At 45.2% G+C, this 20,646-nt stretch overlaps 1 protein-coding gene across 1 annotated transcript in view; it reads right to left on the bottom strand.

Annotated features, from left to right (window-relative positions):
* FTCD (formimidoyltransferase cyclodeaminase) overlaps positions 1-20,646 on the bottom strand; it is a 32,671-nt gene that overhangs the window by 9,489 nt on the left and 2,536 nt on the right. The window contains exons 4-9 of the mRNA XM_037825280.1: positions 20,403-20,595; positions 19,844-19,981; positions 19,433-19,564; positions 3,889-3,950; positions 3,126-3,255; positions 2,858-3,019 (exon numbers count right to left, since the gene is read on the bottom strand). Coding sequence (XP_037681208.1) covers positions 2,858-3,019; positions 3,126-3,255; positions 3,889-3,950; positions 19,433-19,564; positions 19,844-19,981; positions 20,403-20,595 — 817 coding nt within the window. The remainder of the gene's footprint in view (positions 1-2,857; positions 3,020-3,125; positions 3,256-3,888; positions 3,951-19,432; positions 19,565-19,843; positions 19,982-20,402; positions 20,596-20,646) is intronic.

Here is a 20,646-nt window from a genome sequence, read left to right as displayed (position 1 = left end):
TAACATCCTCAATATATAACAATCATATTTAGTTTGATACCAACTTGGCTTCAATAGCGTACAGATATACTTTTCCTATAGCCCTCCGTACCCTCACCCTTTTTTTGTACTTGTTACCACTTATATCTTTGTATATTATATATACAAAACCATATAGACTTATCATTGCTTTTTATGCATTTGCCTTTTAGCATCTGTAGGAAGTAAGAAGTGGAGTTACACACTGAACAATACCATACAATCCTGCTGGCACTTACATTAACCAAATGGTTATCTTTACCGGCAGTCTTTATTTCTTATACTGAATTTCTAAAGCTGAAATTTCTCTTTAAACATCTCTCAATATCTGAATTTAATCAGATTATAAAAGTCTAGAAAATATTACAGGCACACCTTGGAGATACTGTGGGTTTGATTCCAGACCATTGCAATAAAGCAAATATAGTAATAAAGTGAATCACACAAATATCGTGGTTTCCAAGTGCATATAAAAGTTACATTTACACTATACTGTAGTTGTAGTCTATTAAGTGTGAAATTGTGTTATGTCTAAAATACCTTATTGCTAAAAAAGATACTAACCATCCTCTGAGCCTTCAGCAAATCATAATCTCTTTGCTGGTGGAGGATCTTGCCTTGATGTCGATGGCTGCTGACTGATCAGGGTGGTGGCTGCTGAAGGTTGGGGTGGCTGTGGCAGTTTATTAAAATTAAATAGCAATGAACTTGATTGACTCTTCCTTTCACAAAAGAGTTCTTTGTAGCATGTGATGCTGACTGACAGCATTTTACCCACAACAGAACTTCTTTCAAAATTGGAGTCAATCCTCTCAAACCCTGCCACTGCTTTACCAACTAAGTTGATGTAATATTCTAAATTCTTCATTGTCATTGCAACAATGTTCACAGCATCTTCTCCAGGAGTAGATTCCACCTCAAGAAACCACTTTCTTTGCTCATCCATAAGAAGCAACTCCTAGCTGTTAAAGTTTTATCATGAAATTGCAGTAATTCAGTCACATCTTCAGCCTCCACCACTAATTCTAGTTCTCTTGCTATCGCTACATCTGCAGTTACTTCCTCCCCTGAAGACTTGAACCCTTCAGAGTCATCCACGAGGGTTGAAATCAACTCCTTCCAAATTCCTATTAATGTTGATATTTTTACCTCCTCCCATGAATCATAAATGTTCTTAACGATATCCAGAATGGTCAATCCTTTCTAGAATGTTTTCAGTTGACTTTGCCCAGATCCATCAGAGGAGTCACTATCTATGGCAGCTATAGCCTTATGAAATATATTTCTTAAATAATAAATGACTTCTGGATCCATGGGCTATAGAGTGGACATTGTGTTAAAGGCATGAAAACAACATTAATCTTGCTGTACTTCTCCATCAGAGCTGTTGGGTGACCAGAGGCATTGTCAGTGAGCAGTAATATTTTGAAAGGAATCTTTTTTCTGAACAGTAGGTGTCGACAATGAGCTTAAAATAGTCAGTAAACCATGTTGTAAACAAATGTACTGGCATCCAGGCTTTGTTGTTCCTTTTACTGAGCACAAGCAGAGTAGAATTAGCATAATTCTTAAGGGCCCCAGGATTTTCCAAATGGCAAATGAGCATTGATGTCAACTTGAAGTCACCTGCTGCATCAGCCCCTAACTAGACAGTCAGCCTGTCCATTGAAGCTTTGAAGCCAGGCACTGACTTCTCTGTAGCTGGGAAAGTCCTACATGGCATCTTCTAATAGAAGGCTGTTTTGTCTACATTGAAAATCTGTTGTTTGGTGAAGCTTCCTCCATCCCTGATCTTAGCCAGATATTCTGGATAACCTGCTGCCACTTTTACATCAGACTTGCTGCTTCGCCTCACACTCTGATGTCATGGAGGCTGTCGACTTCTTTCCTTAAATCTCAAGACCCCACCTCTGCCAGCTCCAAACTTTTCTTCTGCAGCTCCCTCACCTCTCTCAGCCTCCACAGAATTGAAGAGAGTTAGGGCCTTGCTCTGGATTAGGCTTTGTCTTGAGGAAATGCTGCGGCTGGTTTGATCTTCCAACCAGACCTCTCAGACTTTCTCCATATCAGCAATAAGGGTGTTTGCTTTCTCATCATTCGTGTGTTCATTGGAGTAGCTTAATTTCCTTCAAGAACTTTTCCTTTGTGTTCACAGCTTGGCTAAGTGTTTGGCACAAGAGGCCTGGTTTTGGCCTGTCACGGCTTTCGGATGCCGTCCTCACTAAGCTTCATGATTTCTAGTTCTTGATTTAAAGTGAGAGACGTGTGACTCTTCCTTTTCCTGGACACTTAGAGGCCACTGTAGGGGTATTAACTGGACTAATTTCAATATTGTTGTGTCCCAGGGAGCAGGGAGGCTGGAGGGGAGGGAGGGAGACGGGTTCAGCTGATCGCTGGAGCAGTCAGAACACAGGCCACATTTATCCATCACATTCACCGTCTTACATGGACTTGGTTGGTGTAACCCCAAAACTACTACAATAGTAACATCCACGATCACAGATCACAGCTCACCATCACAAATGCATGAGCAATGAAAAGGTTTGAAATACTGTGAGAATTACCAAAATGTGACACACAGACACGCAGTTAGCACCTGCTGTTGGAAAAACGGCGCTGGTGCACTTGCGAGGCAGACCCTGGATAAGTGAAAGCCGCAGCACGTGCGGGCGCAGCAAGGCGCGTCCGCCTGACCCCGGGGTCTCCCTGCCGGGCTGGGGAGAGCCGCCCCCCGGGGACAGAACCGGAAACCACAAAACAAGACGGCCACACTCGCTGCCTAAAACCACCGCCCGCGAGGTAAGCCCACCCGGCACGCGCGGGGCCGGGGCGCACTCACCAGGCAGCCGGCGAAGGCGCGCGCGTCGGCATCCACCAGCGCGGTGAGCGCGGCCGCGGCGCCGTGGAAGGGCGGGATGAGGCGCCGCAGCGCGGGCTCCAGGTGCTCGGACCGGCGCCGCCCGTGCGTCATGAGGCCCGCCATGGAGGCCAGCGCCGCGCCCTGCGCGAGAGGGGCAGCTGCGGGCGCCGGGACGCCGCGCCCCCGCCCCCGCCGGCTCGGCCTGCCCAGGGGCCGGGGCCGCCGAGGGGACCCGCCCGGCACTCACCATGGCCGCGGAGGCCGCAGCCACCGAGCCGCCCCCCGGGGCCGCCGAGCGGGCGCCCACGTCGCCGATGAAGGCGCGCAGGGACTTGCTGACGAGGGGCTCCTCCGACGGGCCATCCTGGACCAGGTACCTGCGGCGGGCGGGGTCAGCGGGGTCCCGGGTCGCTCTCCGCCCTCCCAGCGGCCAGGGCCAGGGGCCAGCAAGTCACATCCCTTCCGAGGCCAGTGTCCCCATTTAGAATGGGAGGCAGGGGTCCTCAGCGTCTGCTCGGGGCTCAGAGGGGCCACCCCCACCCCCTCGGCCGGGCACCCAGGGCGGGGGCAACTCCTGGGGCCAGAGGCTGGGAGCGGTGGTGTGGGCAGCCCCGTGCTGCTCTGGGGGACAGCTGCAGGGCCACCCCTCTGGCTCCAGGCCCTGCAGCCCCAGCGCTCTCCTCCTCAGCCACGACCTCCTGACAACCGTGCCCAGCCTGTGAGGGCCTAGCTGGACCCGGACCCAGGTTTCTGGTGGGTCTCCACGCCCATTCCCAGTCTGCACAGTGGGTGGCTGCTGGGGTGCAGAGGGCACCCCGGAGCTCACCATGAGCAAGCACAAGGCAGGGACCTCTTCGGGGTCTCCCCATGACCCCCACCCCAGCCTTGCCCTTGGCACAAAGTGCTCTGGCATTTGCCGAGTAAAGGATGGGGCAGAAGGAGCAGGAGGACACGTCTCGGCCAGGCCTGCTCTCGGCCTGCACTGGGGCCCAGGGGCAGGGGGTGCTCACTCAATGATCCGCTCTTTAGGGTTGAAGGGCGACAGGGAATCCAGGCCCAGCCGGCTCACCACCTGGAAGAGAGGCCCTGGGTGAGATGGCCTCCGCCGCACCCACACCCTACCCAAAACCCGCCTCTGTGTGCAGAGGGCAGGGGGCGAGGCTGGCATACACCCCACCCTGCCAACACCACACTGACCACTGACCCCCATGTCCAAGCTGGACCCCACCTGGGATGGCCCGCCTGGCCCAGAGCAGGTGCCCTAAACTCAGATAAACTCACCCACCCCCACGATCCCCCCACGCTGGGGAAACAGACCCAGAGAGAGGAGGAAGCCACTTGCAGACCCCCAGAAACACGTCCTCGCTGTAAGCCACAGGCCCGCCCCATCAGCACCAAGGAAGGCACCCCACGGGCCAGCCCACTCTGCAGGGGCTCACCGGGCCTCAAAAACGGACTCTGGGACAGGATTTAAGACCTCAACTGTGACTGTCTAGTTTTTCAAGTCTAAGAACTGACCCAATTCGCCTAAACATAGAACTTGTGATGTGAGGAAAGAATTAATATTACATCAATTCAAAGTACAATCGAAACAATCCCCGTTTAACGTTTGAATTCAGCACCCCCACACACACTCGGGACACCACCACCACCACGTGCTGCTGCACGCACAGCCCACCCCGGGCCGAGCCAGAAAGGAGAAGTGCCAAGGGTGGCTGGAGGAGAGGACCGGGGCGAGAGATCCCGGGAGCGCGGAAACGGGGTGTGCGAGCACCTGCTGAGCTAGACTGTCTGACCAGAGAGCAGCATATCCGCCTGGCTCAGGAAACCTGAGGAAGGTACATCAAATTCTTAAAAATTAATTTAAATTCTTGGCTAAGCTGGCAGAAAACAAAAGAAATCACTCAAGGACACGGAAAACCACGAAGGACACCCTGCTCCTTCAGAGTGGGGGGTCCTGCTGGAGACCCTGCAGGGCGATGTCCCCCAAGGTGAGTTAGGAAAAACCACCCACCAAAGGAAACCGCGCAGATTCCCTCCAGTCTGGATGAAGCGGGAAAAACATCTCTCCTGGGAATGCCTAGCTGCCAGCCCACCCTGATGGGGATTTGGGCCAGAATTCACCCAGAATTCACTCCTTGTGGAATTCCAGAACTCCAAGCCAAGAACTCAGAGGGGCTGCGCGTTGGTGGTGACCCCATGCACCCAACAGAGGCAAACACAGACGCTGGGAGAACAAACTTCAAACCCAGGTGTCCAGAATTATGACAGATAAAATTCCAAACAATATGCACTCACAATAAAAAATCATGAAAGAGTCAGCAGAACAGCAATTTGCAAAATCAAGCCTTCAAAGACCAACAGATACCAGAACTATCTGAAAGAATATCAAATAACATGTTAAAAATAGAAGAAAGGATTGAACATAGTAACAAGGATTAAACAGATGTGGGAGAAAGCTTTTTCCTACGGAGATAGGATGAAGTCAGGAAATTATCCCCAACTCTAAAACGTGTGTGGGATTTCGCGAGGAGCAGGTTATGTGCCCCCTCCCCAGTAAGAAGGAAACCGGGGGCCTTGCTGTGGTGACCCCGGTGAGTGGGCACCAGCTCAGCCACCAACACCTAGACCCGAGGAGGACACCTCTGTGCTGTTCCTGCCCAAAGTGCACGACCACGTCCGGGCGAGAGGACACCAGGCCCAGCCCGGGGAGAGGCAGCCGACGAACAGCTGACCCGTACCTTTAAGATGTGTCAAGGTCAGTGAAGGGCAAGGAAGACTGGGGAACTGTTCTAGATTAAAGGAGACGAAAAGGACATGACAACTACATGCAATGCTATTCCGACTTGGACCTGGGATCGGAAGATAAATAGCTATAAAGGGAATTATTGGGACATTGATGCAATTTGAGTATGGTCTATACATCAGATACTAGAATTGTATTGTTAGATTCCTTGATTTTTCCTGTCCTTATTCTTAAGAAATACATCTGAAGAAATTAGGTGCAAAGGGACACAATTTCTCACCTTACTCTCAAATGGTCCAGAAAAGAATGGGGCCCTGCACAAATATAAAAAGAAAATGGGGAGTAATGGGGAAAAAAAACAAAGGTGAATCTGGAGAGAGTGTATAAAGAAGTTCCTTATACTATTCTTGTACCTTTTCTGTAGGTAAGAAATTATAACAAAATAAAATGTTACAAAAAATTTTAGTAGCTATCAGGAAGAAAGTAGATGTGAATATAAACTATACCTGTGACTTGGAGGCTAGCTTGAGATAACCACGGTTTTTAACACAGAGAGGAAAGAAATGGTAAAGAAAGTAGAGAAAGGATTTTGTATAGAGCGGACAGACAACACTATCACAATAGGATTGGTGTCCCTAAAGTGAAGAACCAAATACCTGGATCAAAGATATAATAGAAGAAAATATTCCTGAATCTACAAAAGAATGAAATCTGTAAATAGCAAGGAACACTATTCCAAGAAACAAATAATACAGAATAATAGTCAGCACTAAGCGTTATCTGGTATATTTCAAGGATAATGGAGGAATTCTCTGTCCTCAGAAAGAAAGAGAAGGTCACCTGTGGTGGAGGTAGGCGGTATGAGCTGAACTTTGACCTCTCCAAGTTCAAATTCCAGAAGACGAGGAAGCCTTGTCTGCAGAGTTCTCAGGGAAGAGGGCATGAATTGGAGGTTTGGTTATCCAGCTGACTCAAGAATAAAGCCAGAGAAACATGCCAGAACCAGAGATTAAAGCCCCTTGAGGTTTTCTTCAAAAATCTGCTTGATCATGAAATCCAGCCAACAAAGAGACAAGTAACAGGCTGCCATGAAAGAACATCAGTGAATATTGGCCTCACTAAGAACTAAGATTGGATATCCATGGAAATTATGGTTACAGGAGTAAGTGTTATAAATTTGACAATGTAAAAATAATAGCATAATAATTTAAATTTAGAGCAGAAATTGCTGCTGAAAGAAAAGCGATCTAATTTTCACAACTTTATTCACCTGAGCCAACATTGTCTAATGTTGATAAAGCAAGGGCCAAAAATTAAATATACTATTTATATTTCAAAATTTAACCACCAAAAGAACCAAAAAAAAAAAAATACTATATCCTAAAAGAATCAGGATGTAGAGAAAGAACTAAACATGGGAGAAACTAAGTATGGGTATTTTCTTATTTTTATGGTAGGCGTTGGTATATTCTAAAATTGATTATTGTATTGTCATATTATAAAGGTAATCCCCACAAAACCTAGAAATAGACCGAACCCTTCCAAATAACCAAAAGGAAACCACACCCTCACCCCACACATGCTGGAGAAGGCGTTCACAACAGAAAACAGTGTTTACAAGGACAAAAGAACTAAGCCCAAACACATCTGCTAAATCAATAAAAACAAAAAGGGATAATCCCAGCTAGAAAAGATAAAAACTTCCAGAGAAATCCAGCCACGTGCTTATTGTATGAAATGCACCTAGAATGAAGGGCCCGAAAGCCACAGTGAAAAGCTGCACACGATGGGCTGCACCAACGCGCCACCAAAGCAGGCATCCGAGGTTAGAACAGGATTTCAGACTGGGCGGGATTCAAGGCAGAGCCGTTAGATGAGCGAAACAGAACAACTTCAGGAAAGGGCCAGCTGTCAGGGATCCTGCTCCTGAAGCCGTAAACCATTAGCCCCGGAAGTGCAAGGAGGCAGCAACGTGCAGAGGCCGCAGGGAGGGAAGGCTGAGCGGGACCCGCCCCTCCCGTGCTTATGGAGCCCTAAACACGAAGCAAGTTTTAGATCTAATCTAGACACCAGTCGATAAAACAAAGAAGAGGAGAAGGAGAGCCCTAAAATTCAAAATGCCCTGGGATGAAGAAATTTCAGAAAGCTCAGCAATGAGTGAAATGAAATGAAAACAAAGTCATTAAAGCCCCTCAAATATGGCTAAAGCTGTAATCAAAGGAAAATGCATAGCTTTAAACACATAAGTAACTGAATCAAAAAGGTGAACTAAATTAATTAAGCATCTACCCAGGAAGTGAGAAGATAAATTCCAGGAAAACCAAAAGATGGCAATAAGAAAGATAAAAAACAGAAAGTAAGAAGGATAAAATATACAAATGCATTTGATAACTAAATCAATTTAATATTTTAAACACTCATCAAATAGACAAAAAACATACACCACTGCCAAAAAACAAAAGAGACAAACAAAATCAGAAATCTAAGAGAAACAGCTACTGATACAGAGGAAAACCAATGATGATAGTTGACAAAAACTTAGGAAAATAAATTCAAACTTAGGATGAAATAGATGCCTTTTAGAAAACCATAAATCATTAAAAATGACTTCAGAAACTATAGGACATATTCATAGGAAAATTAATTAAGTTGGCAGCACTAGACCAGGATGGTTTCACAGGTGAAATCTTTTAAATATTTAAAATGTTTCCAATCATACAGAAGCAAAAACATCTTCCAAATTCTTTTAAAAAAGCCAACATGATATTAAGTTCAAACTTCCCCTAAAATTAAAATATTACAGATCAATCTCATAATGAACACCAATACCAAAATATCCCCTAAAAAATACATTAACAAATAGAATCCAGTAACATTAAAACAGGAATCCAGGGGAAGACTGTGGGAAGACGGCAGAGCAGGACGCTCCTGGAATCCGTCCCTCTCTGGAAACAGCTGTTGGACTGGCAGGAACTGTGGATCAGCTACTTTGGAGCCTGATGTCCAGGGAGCGCCGTGCAGCATCCGGGGAAGAGATGGAGGAGGAGGCTGGGAAATTACAGTGACCACCAGTGACTTCCTCCTCCCATAGCGTCCGCCACCCCTTCCCAGCCCTGTGGCAGGCGCATGGGGGCTGTAGCCCAGGCTCCCAGTGCAGCTGGTGCCGGGGTGGGTGACAGGGCCCGGGTCCCCTGTTCTGGGCAGTGGGGGCTGCCACTGACCACAGCTTTGGGTCGTTCACTGCACCTCCCTGGGAGGCTGGCTCTGAGGGTGGCTAATGTTCCAACACCCCTCAGGGAAAAGCAGTGAGGAATCTAAAGAGGCTGTACCTTTTTTTTTCCTGCTTTTGATGCTTTTCATTCCCCATGTGGGAGGAAATATAGTTTGGAAAAGTCACAAATTGATGGCTCCGGCCCTCAACAACAACAACAAAATCTGCCAATCCCAGAGGAATGCAAGAACTAGATTTCCAGAGATACAACAAAATATTCAGAATGTCCAGTTCTCAGCAACAACAACAACAAATACAAAATACACAAAGAAACAGGAAATTATGGCCTGTTCACAGGAAAAAAAAAAAAGAATTAGCCAGAAACCATTCCTGAGGAAGTTCATACATTGGAACAATTAATAAAAGATTTTAAATCAACCATCTTAAATATATTCAATGAGCTAAAAGAATCCATATACAAAGAACTGAAGGAAATTGGGAAAATTTTATCTGAACAGAATTAAGAAGTAGAAATTATAAAAAGGAACCAAGCAAAAGTTTTGGAGCTGCAAAGTACAGTGTGAAGCGTAAAAAGAAAAAAATAATGAAGGAGAATGAACAGAGCTGAAGGACCTGTGGGACACCATCAAGCATACCAACACATGTATAACTGGAGTCCCAGAAGGACAAGAGAGAGAAAAAAAGGTATAAAAAGTATTTGAAGATATAATGGCTGAAAACTTTCCTAATCTGATAAAATACATTAATATACACACCTGGAAGCTCAACAAACTCCAAGTAGGATAGACTCTAATAGATCTACACTGAGACACATTAGAGTGAAATTGTCAAAATCCAAAGACAGAGAGGATTTTGAATGCAGTAAGAGAGAAGCAAATTGTCACATACAAGAGATCCCCAGTAATATTAACAGCAGATTTCTCGTTGGAAACCATGGAAGTCAGGAGGAGTGGGATGGCATATTTAAAGCCCTCAGAGAAAAAAAACTGTCAACCAAGAATTCTATATCTGGCAAAATTGTCTTTCAAAAATAAAGGAGAAATTAAGACATTTACAGATAAACAAAAGCCAAAAGAGCTCATTACTAGAAAACCTGCCCTACAAGAAATGCTAAAGGGAGCCCTTCAGGCTGAAATAAAAGGACACTAGACAGTAACTTGGAGCCATAAGAAGAAATAAAGAACATTGGTAAAGGTATTACATGTGTAAATATAAAATCCTATATTATTTTATTTTTGGTTTGTAACCAATTTCTCCACCCCTATAAGACTTAATGGGCAAAAGTGTTATGTAACATTACAAGCCTATGTTACTGGGTGTATAAGGTATAAAGATATAATCTGAGACAATAACAGTACAATGAGGGAGAGATAAAGATATACAGGAGTAGAGAATTTGTATGTTACTGAAACCAGGTTAGTACTTGTCTAACTAGGTTGTTACTAGTTTAAGATGTTCTTTGTATTTGCAAAGGAAACTTCTAAGAAAATAACTAAAAATATAGACAAAGGGAAAGAAGAAGGGCATCAAATGGGCCACTATAAAAAAGCAACTAAATACAAAATGCAGTAATGGAGTAATTGAGGAAGCAAAAACATGCAAAGACATGAAGAAACAAATAGATAAATGGCAGAAGTAAAGTCTTCCTTCTCAATTATTACATTAAATGTCAACAGATTAAACACCCTTATTAAAAAGCTACGATTAGCAGATTGGATGAAAAAGCATGATTCATCTATAGGTAGTGTCACTGTAGGTACAAAAACACAAAAAAGTTGAAAGTAAAAGGGTAGAAAAAGATATTCCATGCAGACAGTAATAAAAAAAAGAGGTGAAATGGCCATATTATTTCCAGACAAAATAGACTTTAAGTCTTTCACTTATTACAAGAGACAAAGAAGGATATTACATATTGAAAAAAGATTCAATCCAGAAAGAAGATATAATGATTATAGATAAACATGCACCTCACCACAAAGCCCCAAAATATATGAAGCAAAAACTGACAGAATTGAAGGGAGAAATAGTTTCACAATAATAGTTGGAGACTTCTATACACCATTTTCCATAACTGATAGAACAGCTGATTGATCTAAGCAGATCAATAAGGAAATTGAGGACTTGAAGAGTACTATTAGCTAACTAGAGCTAATGGACGCATACAGAACACTCCACACAACAACAGCAGAAAACACATTCTTCTCAAGTACACATGGAATATTTTCCAGGACAGAACATATGTTAGGTCACAAAACAAGTATCAATAAATTTAAGAATAGTGAAATCATACAATACCTTCTTGGACCATAATGGAATGAAGCTAGAAATCAGTAACAATTATAAAACTGGAAATTTTACAAACACGTGGAAATTAAACAATGTACTCTTAAGCAAACAATGGATTAAAAAGCAAATTACATGGTATGCTGTTTTAGTTGTTATGTGTTGTTGTTTTAAAAGAACGCACATTAAAGCCATGCCCAGAGATGCTGGGGCAAGACTGGACAGCTTTAGTCAAAGCAGCTCCGCAGCCGCAGACAAAAATGAAACGGAGTAAACTCACCACACTAACAGCAATACGGATGAAGATAAAGATGAGAGAACATGGTTTAAAGTTCCTTCAAAGGAAGAAACTTCAACTTCTAGAGCCATACCAGGGGCGGAGAAGACGGAAGATGTGCCCACATCTAGGGAAGCATTTGTAGGGCTTCATGTCGAGGACGTTCCAAAGGTGGTCTTTCCACAGCCAGAGGACACATTACCAAACAGGAGGGAAAACACTCAAGGCCAAGAGAGCACAACTTAACAAGATTACAGGTTCGTTGGCATCCAGAGCTGCTGGGGTGGATGGTGCTGGAAAAAAAGAAGACTACAGTGAAACGGCTCCAGTGCTGGAGCAGGCGATGTCACCTAAACCTCAAAGCCAGGGTAAAAATGAAGCTGACGTTAGCAGTTGTTCCAACACTCAGAAACCAGCACTGTTATCCTCAACGTTGTCTTCAGGGACGGCTCGCAGCAAGAAATGCAGTCACGGATCTGGAGGCTCGTCTGGGTGCATAAAACCCCCTAAAGCACCATTTCCCCCAGAGTTAACGCAAGTCGAGGGTGTGATGCTTGTATCTCAGCTGCCTTCTGCAGTGATAACAAAACAGTCCCCCACAGCCGGTGAACTCCTAGACGTTTCAAGCATAGGGAGCGCAGATGAGCTCAGCGGTCAGCCACCCTGCCCCAGGCTGATGAAGCTGTAGAGGTTTCTTCTCCCTCTGCAGCCACTGATGGGAAAGTATCCTCTAGCAGCTCTCAAAACCCGCAGGAGTCTCCGGTACCAGAGGCGCTGATGCGCACATTTGGGCCCCTGCCCCCCTCCTGACTTAAGTCGTGGCTCAGAATCGCGTCCCCACCAGCTCCAGATCGCGCCCACCACTACGAGGGCCCCAGGGCGGAAAAGGCGGCTGCGTGGATCACGGTCACCGGCACACCCTCTTCCAAAGCAGCACCTGCTGGAAGAGCCACTCCGGCAGCACCAGGATATGGAAAACAGGGAAAAAAGTGAAATTGGAAGAGAAAAGCTCAACGACATTTCGTGTCAAGAGTTGGGATTCCTCAATGTGCTAATGAAGATTCCCTCTCCAGTCCATGCTCATGACAGGAATAGTTTAATTGAATCCATCCACTCTGGACAGGCAAGAGAAAAGAAAGATCCCTGCAAACCAAACTGGGAGGAAGGGGAGGGGGGGAGGGGGAGGGGAGGAGGGAGGGGAGGGGAGGGGAGGAGGGAGGGGACGGGAGAGGGAGGAGGGGGGAGGAGGGAGGAGGACAGGGAGGAGAAATCTAAGCAGCATGATTAATTCAGACTCTAGAATTCTTGGAAAAGTGTTCTTCTCCACTAACTTGATCTGGGAGTTCTCTGGCTCTGCAAAGCACGTTTATGGAGAAAAATGCAGCCTATCAGTACCCAAGGGCAATTTTGACAGTTGATTCTTAGATGTCAAACGGAGAGTAAAACATACTTTATTGAATGTCTGTCTCAGCCAGGCACACAGTTTAAAAAATTGTTACATAAACTAATGTGAAAATCTCAACATTAAAATAAAGAGAGACTTCCGAAGAGGCCTAAAACAGAAAAGATGAATGTGTCATCTTTGAACTAATAAACCCCCATTGTAAAAGCCAACCCATTTCTGGTATATTGCGTTCTTGCAGCTTTAGCAAACCAGAACATGAGGGAATGAAAACAAAAACACAGCCTACCAAAACTTATGGGCTATAGTGAAGGCAGTGCTCAGAGGAAAATTTATAGCACAAAATGCCCACATTAAAAAGGAATAAAGATAACAAATCAATAATCAAACTTCACACCTAAAGAAACTAGAACAAGAAGAGCAAACTAGACCCAAATTTAGTGGAAGGAAGGAAGCGGTAAAGATTACAGCAGAGATAAATGAAATAGAGAACAGAAAAACAATAGAGAGAATCAACAAAACCAAAAGTTGCTTTTTCAAAAGATCGCTAAAATTGACGAACATTTACCCAGACTGACAAAGAAAGAGAATGCAAATAACTAAAATTATGAATGAAAACAGGGACATTACTACTGACCTTGCAGAAATAAAAGGAATTATCAGAGTCCTATGAACAATTATATGCCAACAAATTAGAAAGTTTAGATGAAATAGACAAATTCTTAGAAATATAAAAATTACCTAATCTGATGCAACGAGGAATAGAAAATCTCAACAAACCTATAACAGGTAAAGAGATTGATCAGCATCCAAAAATCTCCCAAAAAGAAAAGTCCAGGATCAGATGGTTTTACTGCTGAATTCTACCAAACCTTTAAAGGAGATCTAATGCAGTCCTTCTAAAACTCTTCCAAAAATTAGAAGCAGCAGAGGGATTACTTCCTAACTCATTCTATGTCGCCAGCATTACCTTGACACCAGAGTCAGATAAAGACAGCACACAAAAAGAAAATAACTGACCAACATCCCTTATGAACATAGATGCAAAAAATCCTCAACATAATACTGATAAACTAAATACAAAAGTATATTAAAAAGATTATACACCATGACCAAGTGGGATTTACTCCAGGAATGCAAGGATGGTTCAACATAAGAAGATCCATCAATGTAATGCACACATTAATAGAATGAAGAAAAAACACATGATCATCTCAATTGACACATACCAGGCATTTGACAAAATCGAACATCCTTCCATGATAAAACACTCAGAAAACTAGGAAGGGAAGGGAACTTTCTCAACATGATAAAGGGCATTTATGAAAATCCCACAGCAAATATCACACTCAGTGGTGAAAGACTGGAAGCTTCCTCCTAATATCAGGAACAAGACAAAGATGCCCACTGTCACCGCTGTTACTCAGTGTTTTACTGGACGTTCTAGACAGAGCAATCAGGCAAGAGAAAAAAATAAAAGGCATCCAAATTGGAAAGTGAGAAGTCAAATTATCTCTATTCACAGGTGACATTATCCTATATATTAGAAATTCCAAAGAATCCACAAGAAAGCTACTGGAATTAATGAATCAATTCAGCAAAGTTGCAGGAGACAAGATAAACGTGAAGCAATCTGTTGGGCACCTATATGCCAGTAATGAACAATCTGAAAAGTAAATCAAGAAAACAATTCCATTTACAATAGCATCTGAAAGACTGAAATACCTAGGAATAAATTTAACCAAGGAGATAAAAGACTTGTACACTGGCAACTATAAAATGTTACTGAAAGAAATTAAAGAAGTCTTAAATAAACAGAAAAGCATTCTGTGTTCATAGATTAGAAGACTTATTATTGCTAAGATGTCAATTCTGCCCAAGCTATCTACAAATTCAATGCAATTCCTATCAAAATTCCAGCAGCCTTTTCTGCAGAAATGGAAAAGCTGATCCTCAAATCCATATGGAATTACAATAGCCAAAGCTGTCTTGGAAAAGAAGAACAAAGTTGGAGAACTCACACTTCCTGATTTCACAATTTGCTACAAAGCTACAGTAATTAAAACAGTGTGGCCCTGGTATAAACACAGACATATAGACCAGTGGAATAGAATTGAGAGTCCAACTGATTTTTGACAAGGGCATCAAGTTCATTCAACAGGGAAAGAACAGTGTCTTCAACAAATGGGGCTGGGACAACTGGAAACCCACATGCCAAAGAATGAGTGTGGACCCCCACCTCTCACTATATACAAAAATTAATTCAAATGGATTGATGGCTTAAATATAAGAGCAAAATTACAAAACTCTTATAAGAAAACATAGGGAACTATCTTCAGGACCTTGTAGTAGCCAATGGATTTTAAATTTTTACACCAAAACCATGATTAATGAACAAAAAAAAATTAGATAAATGGGACTTCATCAAAATTAAAAACTTTTTTGTATCAAAGGACATTAGCAGGAAAGTGACTCGCATGCCTGCCCAGGACAAGATCAGTGCAGAAGAGAGCACGGAGGCCCCTATGCTTGTGCCGTGGGCAGTTTTGTAAACTTACTGTTCAGGCAGCTGAGTTCTGAAAGGAAGCACACACAGGCCAAACTTCAGAGAATGGGAAAAGTGGTTTCTTTTCCTTTCCCTTTTTTTTTCTTTTTATAACTACTGGCATTCAAGGAACTCTCTGTCATAATATTAGTGGGATGCAAGCTCCAGGAACAGGAGCCTCGGTGTCTAAATTTCAAACATAACATTAAAAATACCAAAATGTCCAAGTTGAAACAAAAGATTGCAAAATATACAGAGAAACAAGAAATGATAGCTTGTGCCAAGGAGTAGCATAAAGAATCAGAAACCTTCAATGAGAAACACCATAGCTTGGACATATCTGACAAAGATTTTTTTTTAATGGTCTTAAACATGCTCAAAAAGCTAATGGAAAACATGGACAAAGAATAAAGGAAATCATAAAAATGACAGATGAACACAAAAAGAATATCCATAGAAAAATGGAAATTATGGAAAAGAACCAAACAGAGTTGAAGACCACAGTAACAGAAATTAAAATTCCCTAGAGAGGTTCAACAGCAGATTGGAACTGGCAGAAGAAAGAATCAGAGAACTTGAAGATAAGACAGTTGAAATTATTCAGTTTGAGGAGCAGAAAAAAATGAAGAAAAGTGAACAAAGTCTGAGGAAACTGTGTACCACCAAGCGTACCAATCCACATATAGCAGGAGTCCTAGAAGTAGAAGAAAGAGAGAAAGAAGAATAAAGAATATTCCAAGAAATAATGGCTGAAAACTTTCCAAATTTAGTGAAAGACGTGAATATACACATCCTAGAAGTTCAATGTACTCCAAATAGGATAAACCCAAATAAATCCATACCCAGGCATGTCATAATAAAACTGTTGAACGCCAAAGATAAAGAGAATTCTGAAAGCCACAGAGAGAAGCAACATGTGACATACAAGGGAGCCTCAGCAAGGTTAAGCTTCGATTTCTCAACAGAAACCATGAGGCAAGAAGGCAGTGGATGACATTTAAAATGTTTAAAGCAAAAAAGTGTCAACCAAGAATTCTATATCCAGCAAAAATGTCTTTTAAAAATTAGGGCGAGATTAAGACATTCCAAGGTAAACAAAAGCTGAGGGAGTTCGTCACCACTAGATCAGCCCTACAAGAGATGCAAAAGGGAGCTCTGCAGGTTGAAAGGAAAGGACATTAGACAATTGACTGAAACCACATGAAGAAATAAAGATCTCCAGTAAAGGTAATGCCATGGGTAAAAATTTGTGCCAGTACTATTGTATTTTTGGTTTCTTACTCCACTTTTAACTTCCTACAGGATGTAGAATTCAAATTCATAAAAAGTAATGATAAACAGTGGTTTGGGACTTATAATGTATAAATATGTAATTTGTAGCAAAAACTACATAAAGGGTGGTTGGAGGAGTATAGGAACATAGTTTGCACATTCTACTGAAATTAAATTGGTATCAAAGCAAATGCGATTGTTATAGATTTAGGATGTTAAATTTAAGCCCCATGGTAACCACAAAGAAAATATTGAAAAAAAATATGCACAGAGAGAAATAAAAAGGAATTCTAAAGGGGTCACAGCAACAACAAAAAATGGGCAAAGGACATGAACAGACATTTCTCCAAAGAAAATACAGAAATGGCCAATAAGTACATGAAAGATTCTCAATATCATTAGCCATTAAGGAAACGCAAATCAAACCACAATGAGAGATCACCTCACACTCACCAGAATGGCCATTATCTTAAAAAATGGAAAGCAACAAGTGCTGATGAGGATGTGGAGAAATGGGAGCCTTGGTACATAGTTGGTGGGAATGTAGAAGGGTGCAGCCACCGGGGAAAACAGTTTGGCAGCTTCTCAAAAAGTTAGACATGGATTTACCTTATGACCCAGCAATCCCATCCCTAGGTATATGCCCAAAGAATTGAAAGCAGGGACTTGAACAGTTATTTGCACACCAATGTTCATAGCGGCATTATTCACAATCGCCAAAAGATGGAAGCAACCCAAGTGCCCATCAACCAATGGAAGGATAAACAAAATGTGACATATTCATACAATGAAATATTATTCAGCTGAAAGAAGGAACGAGATTCTGACACATGCCACCACAGAGACGAACCTGGAAGTCATCACGTTGAGTGAAGTAAGTCTGACTGAAAGGGACAGAAATTGTATGAGCTACTCACGTGACATAGCTGGGATACGCACCTTTGTACAGACAGATAGTAAAGCACAGATTACCCGGGAAGGGGAGGAGGGGGGAGGAGTCGATGCACAATTGGGGCAGGGTTTCTGTTTGGGGAGATGGGAAAGTTCTGGTAACGGATGGTGGTGCAGGCAGCACGACGCTGAGGTGTATACTTGGGAGTGGTTGATGGGAAATGCATGTTGTATACGTGTCCACAATTTTTAAAAGAGGGAGAAAGAATAAAGAGATAATAACCTCTAAAAGCAAAACATGATCCTGGATGGGATCTACAAGGGAGGAAAAAAGACTCAAAAGAACATTATTGGGACATTACTGAGATGTAAGAAAATACTGGAATATAGACTGTAAGCTCTATATCCATGTTAAATTTCTTGAACTTGACAACTGTACTTATGGTGGTCACATAAGTGAATGTCCTTATTCTTTGGAAATGTACGTGGCAGTGTAAAGTGTTCAAGGACAATGAAGTGTGCAACCTACATGCGAGTGTTCGGAAGATGGACTGATAACTAAACAGACAGGCAGACAGAACAACAGACATATAGATGGATCGATGGATGGACGGATGGATAGATTGAATGAATGATGAATGATGGGGTAAATGTGGCAGAACAGTTAAGGTTGGTGGGTCTGGGTATGGAAAAAAAGAAATCGGAGAAATACCACATAAAAACATGGGCAAATGTGTTTATATTGTTGGAATTGGTGGAGGGGAGGGTGGCTTCCTAACAAGACAAAAAGTAGCCATGGTGGTGGGCGAGGTTGATTAATTTCACTGTAAACAAATCTAAAGCATCTGTATTGCAAAACACAGTACTGGATGACAAGCAGAGAATATTTGCAGCACTAGAAAGAGGCTACTTTCTCTAATGTACAAGATCAATGACCAAATGGGTAAATCATCAAATTTTCACCAGGAAAAAAAATGATCCATATGCCAATGGAAAGATGATCAACTCATGTGTAATGGAAAGAGATGCAAATAAAATGAGATCCCGATTTTCTGTCACCACACTGGCACGGTGACAGGTGTGCTCCTTGCCCAGCGAGTGGTGCAGGCATGAGAACCGTCCGGCATCAGTGGAAGCATGAACCGTGGCAGCCCTCAGAGGGGACAGGAACGTCTTCCAAGTCTAAGCTGCACACAGCTCTGGCTGAAACTCGCACTAGCTTTGTCCACGATGGTGGGTACAGGTGCGTGGAGGAGGGTCCGTGACCAGGGACGTGGGACCCGGAGCCACTCCCCTACCAGCCCCCAGAGACACTGCCTGGGCAGGAGAAGGGCGGATGGTGGTGGGCAGGCCTGGGGGGCACGGACCCTCGCCACCCGCTCAGGAGGGTGAGGAGTGGGCAGCAGGGCCACCAGAGCAAGCCAGCTGCTCCCGGGAAGGGCCCGCACGCTTGGAAGCACTGCCTCGGATTCCAGCCAGACCCCATGCTCCTAGCCAAACACCCGGCCTGGACGGCCCGCTCCTTCCCAGGATGGAAAGACAGAAAGAAGAAACGCGCTGGAGAGCTGGTCTCTGGAAATCGCCTGAGGCGGGGGCCGGAGATCCCAGAACAGCCGGGCAGCTGAGAGGGTCGAGCAGATAGTCCCCGCCCCTCCTCGCTCCTTCACTCAGGGGGTCCCTCCGCCAAGCCTACCCTTGCTGCACCTTCGTCAGGTTCCCTGTGGCTGCACTGGGGATGCCCCAGAGGCTCCTTCTCCTTGAGTGAGGCCTGGCCCAGGGTGCGGGTGCCTCCAGCCCCTGAGGTCCGCTCTGGGGGGCATCAACTCCACGCGCTCGTCAAACCCCCCAGCCTCCACACAGTCCCCACACGCCCCACCCCACCCCTCCCTCTGGGAGCCTGGCCCACCAGCCTGATCCTGTTGTCCTCCTCCAGGATGAAGAGGTTCTCCTTCTCGCAGTAGAAGGCCGCGGTGTCCAGGATGGCCTTCAGAGGCAGCAGGCCCACCAGCTGAGAGCCCACCACTGGGAGGCTCAGCTCCTGGAGACACAAGCAGAATCAGATCCCCACCAGGGAGTGGCCCTGCAGCTGGGAGAGTGCCCACCAGCTCCCCTGGACAGACACCCTGCCCCCAGATAGCAGCAGGTGCCCACCGCTCACCTGGACAGGTCTAACCCACCCCCACACAGCAGCGGGTGCCCACCGCTCACCTGGACAGGTCTAACCCACCCCCACACAGCAGCGGGTGCCCCCCGCTCACCTGGACAGGTCTAACCCTACCCCCACCCCCAGACCGCAGCAGCCACCCAGCCCACTCACCCGTGCTTCTCTGCAGGTCTCCTCAAAGACCGTGTGCAGTGCTGTGACCTCAAAGTCCAAGAGGTTTGTGGACACCTGAGCCAGGTTCTTCTCCTCCAGGTACCAGCCGATGCCCTGAACCTTTTTCAGACGTCCTGGCTGCCAAAGGAAATGCCTTTCCCAGCCCCGGCTGAGGAAACCCGTCTCACCCCAGCCCTGCCTGGCTGCTCCCGGGCCTGGCTCTGCGTGCTGCGTCCCCCTGCACCGGCTCCTGGAGGCAGCTCGTGCTGAGGGACAGGCCGCGGGTTGCCCCGGGCTTCCCGCCCCCTCACCCGGTGTCTCTACGTCTGTCCCGTGCAGGCTTCCGGCAGGAGGGGCGCTCCACTTGGGTGCGGCTGCTGCGGCACTCGGGGCGTGGGGTGGGGGTGGGCACCTGGGGCCCAGGAAGCAGCCACTTCCCCATCGGCGCGGAAACCCTGCACTGTCCCAACAACAGCTGCAGCCCTTTGGCGACGCGCTAAGGACGCTGCTCCCAACTGGAACCCCGCAGCCCCAGCCCCTGACCCGCTCGGGGACAGACCTGGTGCTGCCCACGGCCCTGCTCCCGGAGGTTGAGGGCGATGCGGTGGGCCTGCTCCTTGGTGCTGAGCAGGTTCACGTTGAACGCGATGAGGAACTTCCGGGCCCCCGTGGCCGTGGCCCCCCAGCTGGGCACAAAGGTGCTGGGGCCGAAGTCCGGCGCCCACTCGGCCTGCTTGAGCTGTGGGGACGTTCACCTGGGGTGGGAGGTCCCCTAGGAGGGGCCCGCCAGGGTCTGGGGCCGC

Source organism: Choloepus didactylus, chromosome 1 (genome assembly GCF_015220235.1).
Source record: "Choloepus didactylus isolate mChoDid1 chromosome 1, mChoDid1.pri, whole genome shotgun sequence".
Classification (NCBI taxonomy): domain Eukaryota; kingdom Metazoa; phylum Chordata; class Mammalia; order Pilosa; family Megalonychidae; genus Choloepus; species Choloepus didactylus.
The sequence above is the reverse complement of the archived record's forward strand: the minus strand, read 5'-3'. Positions and strand labels throughout refer to the sequence as shown.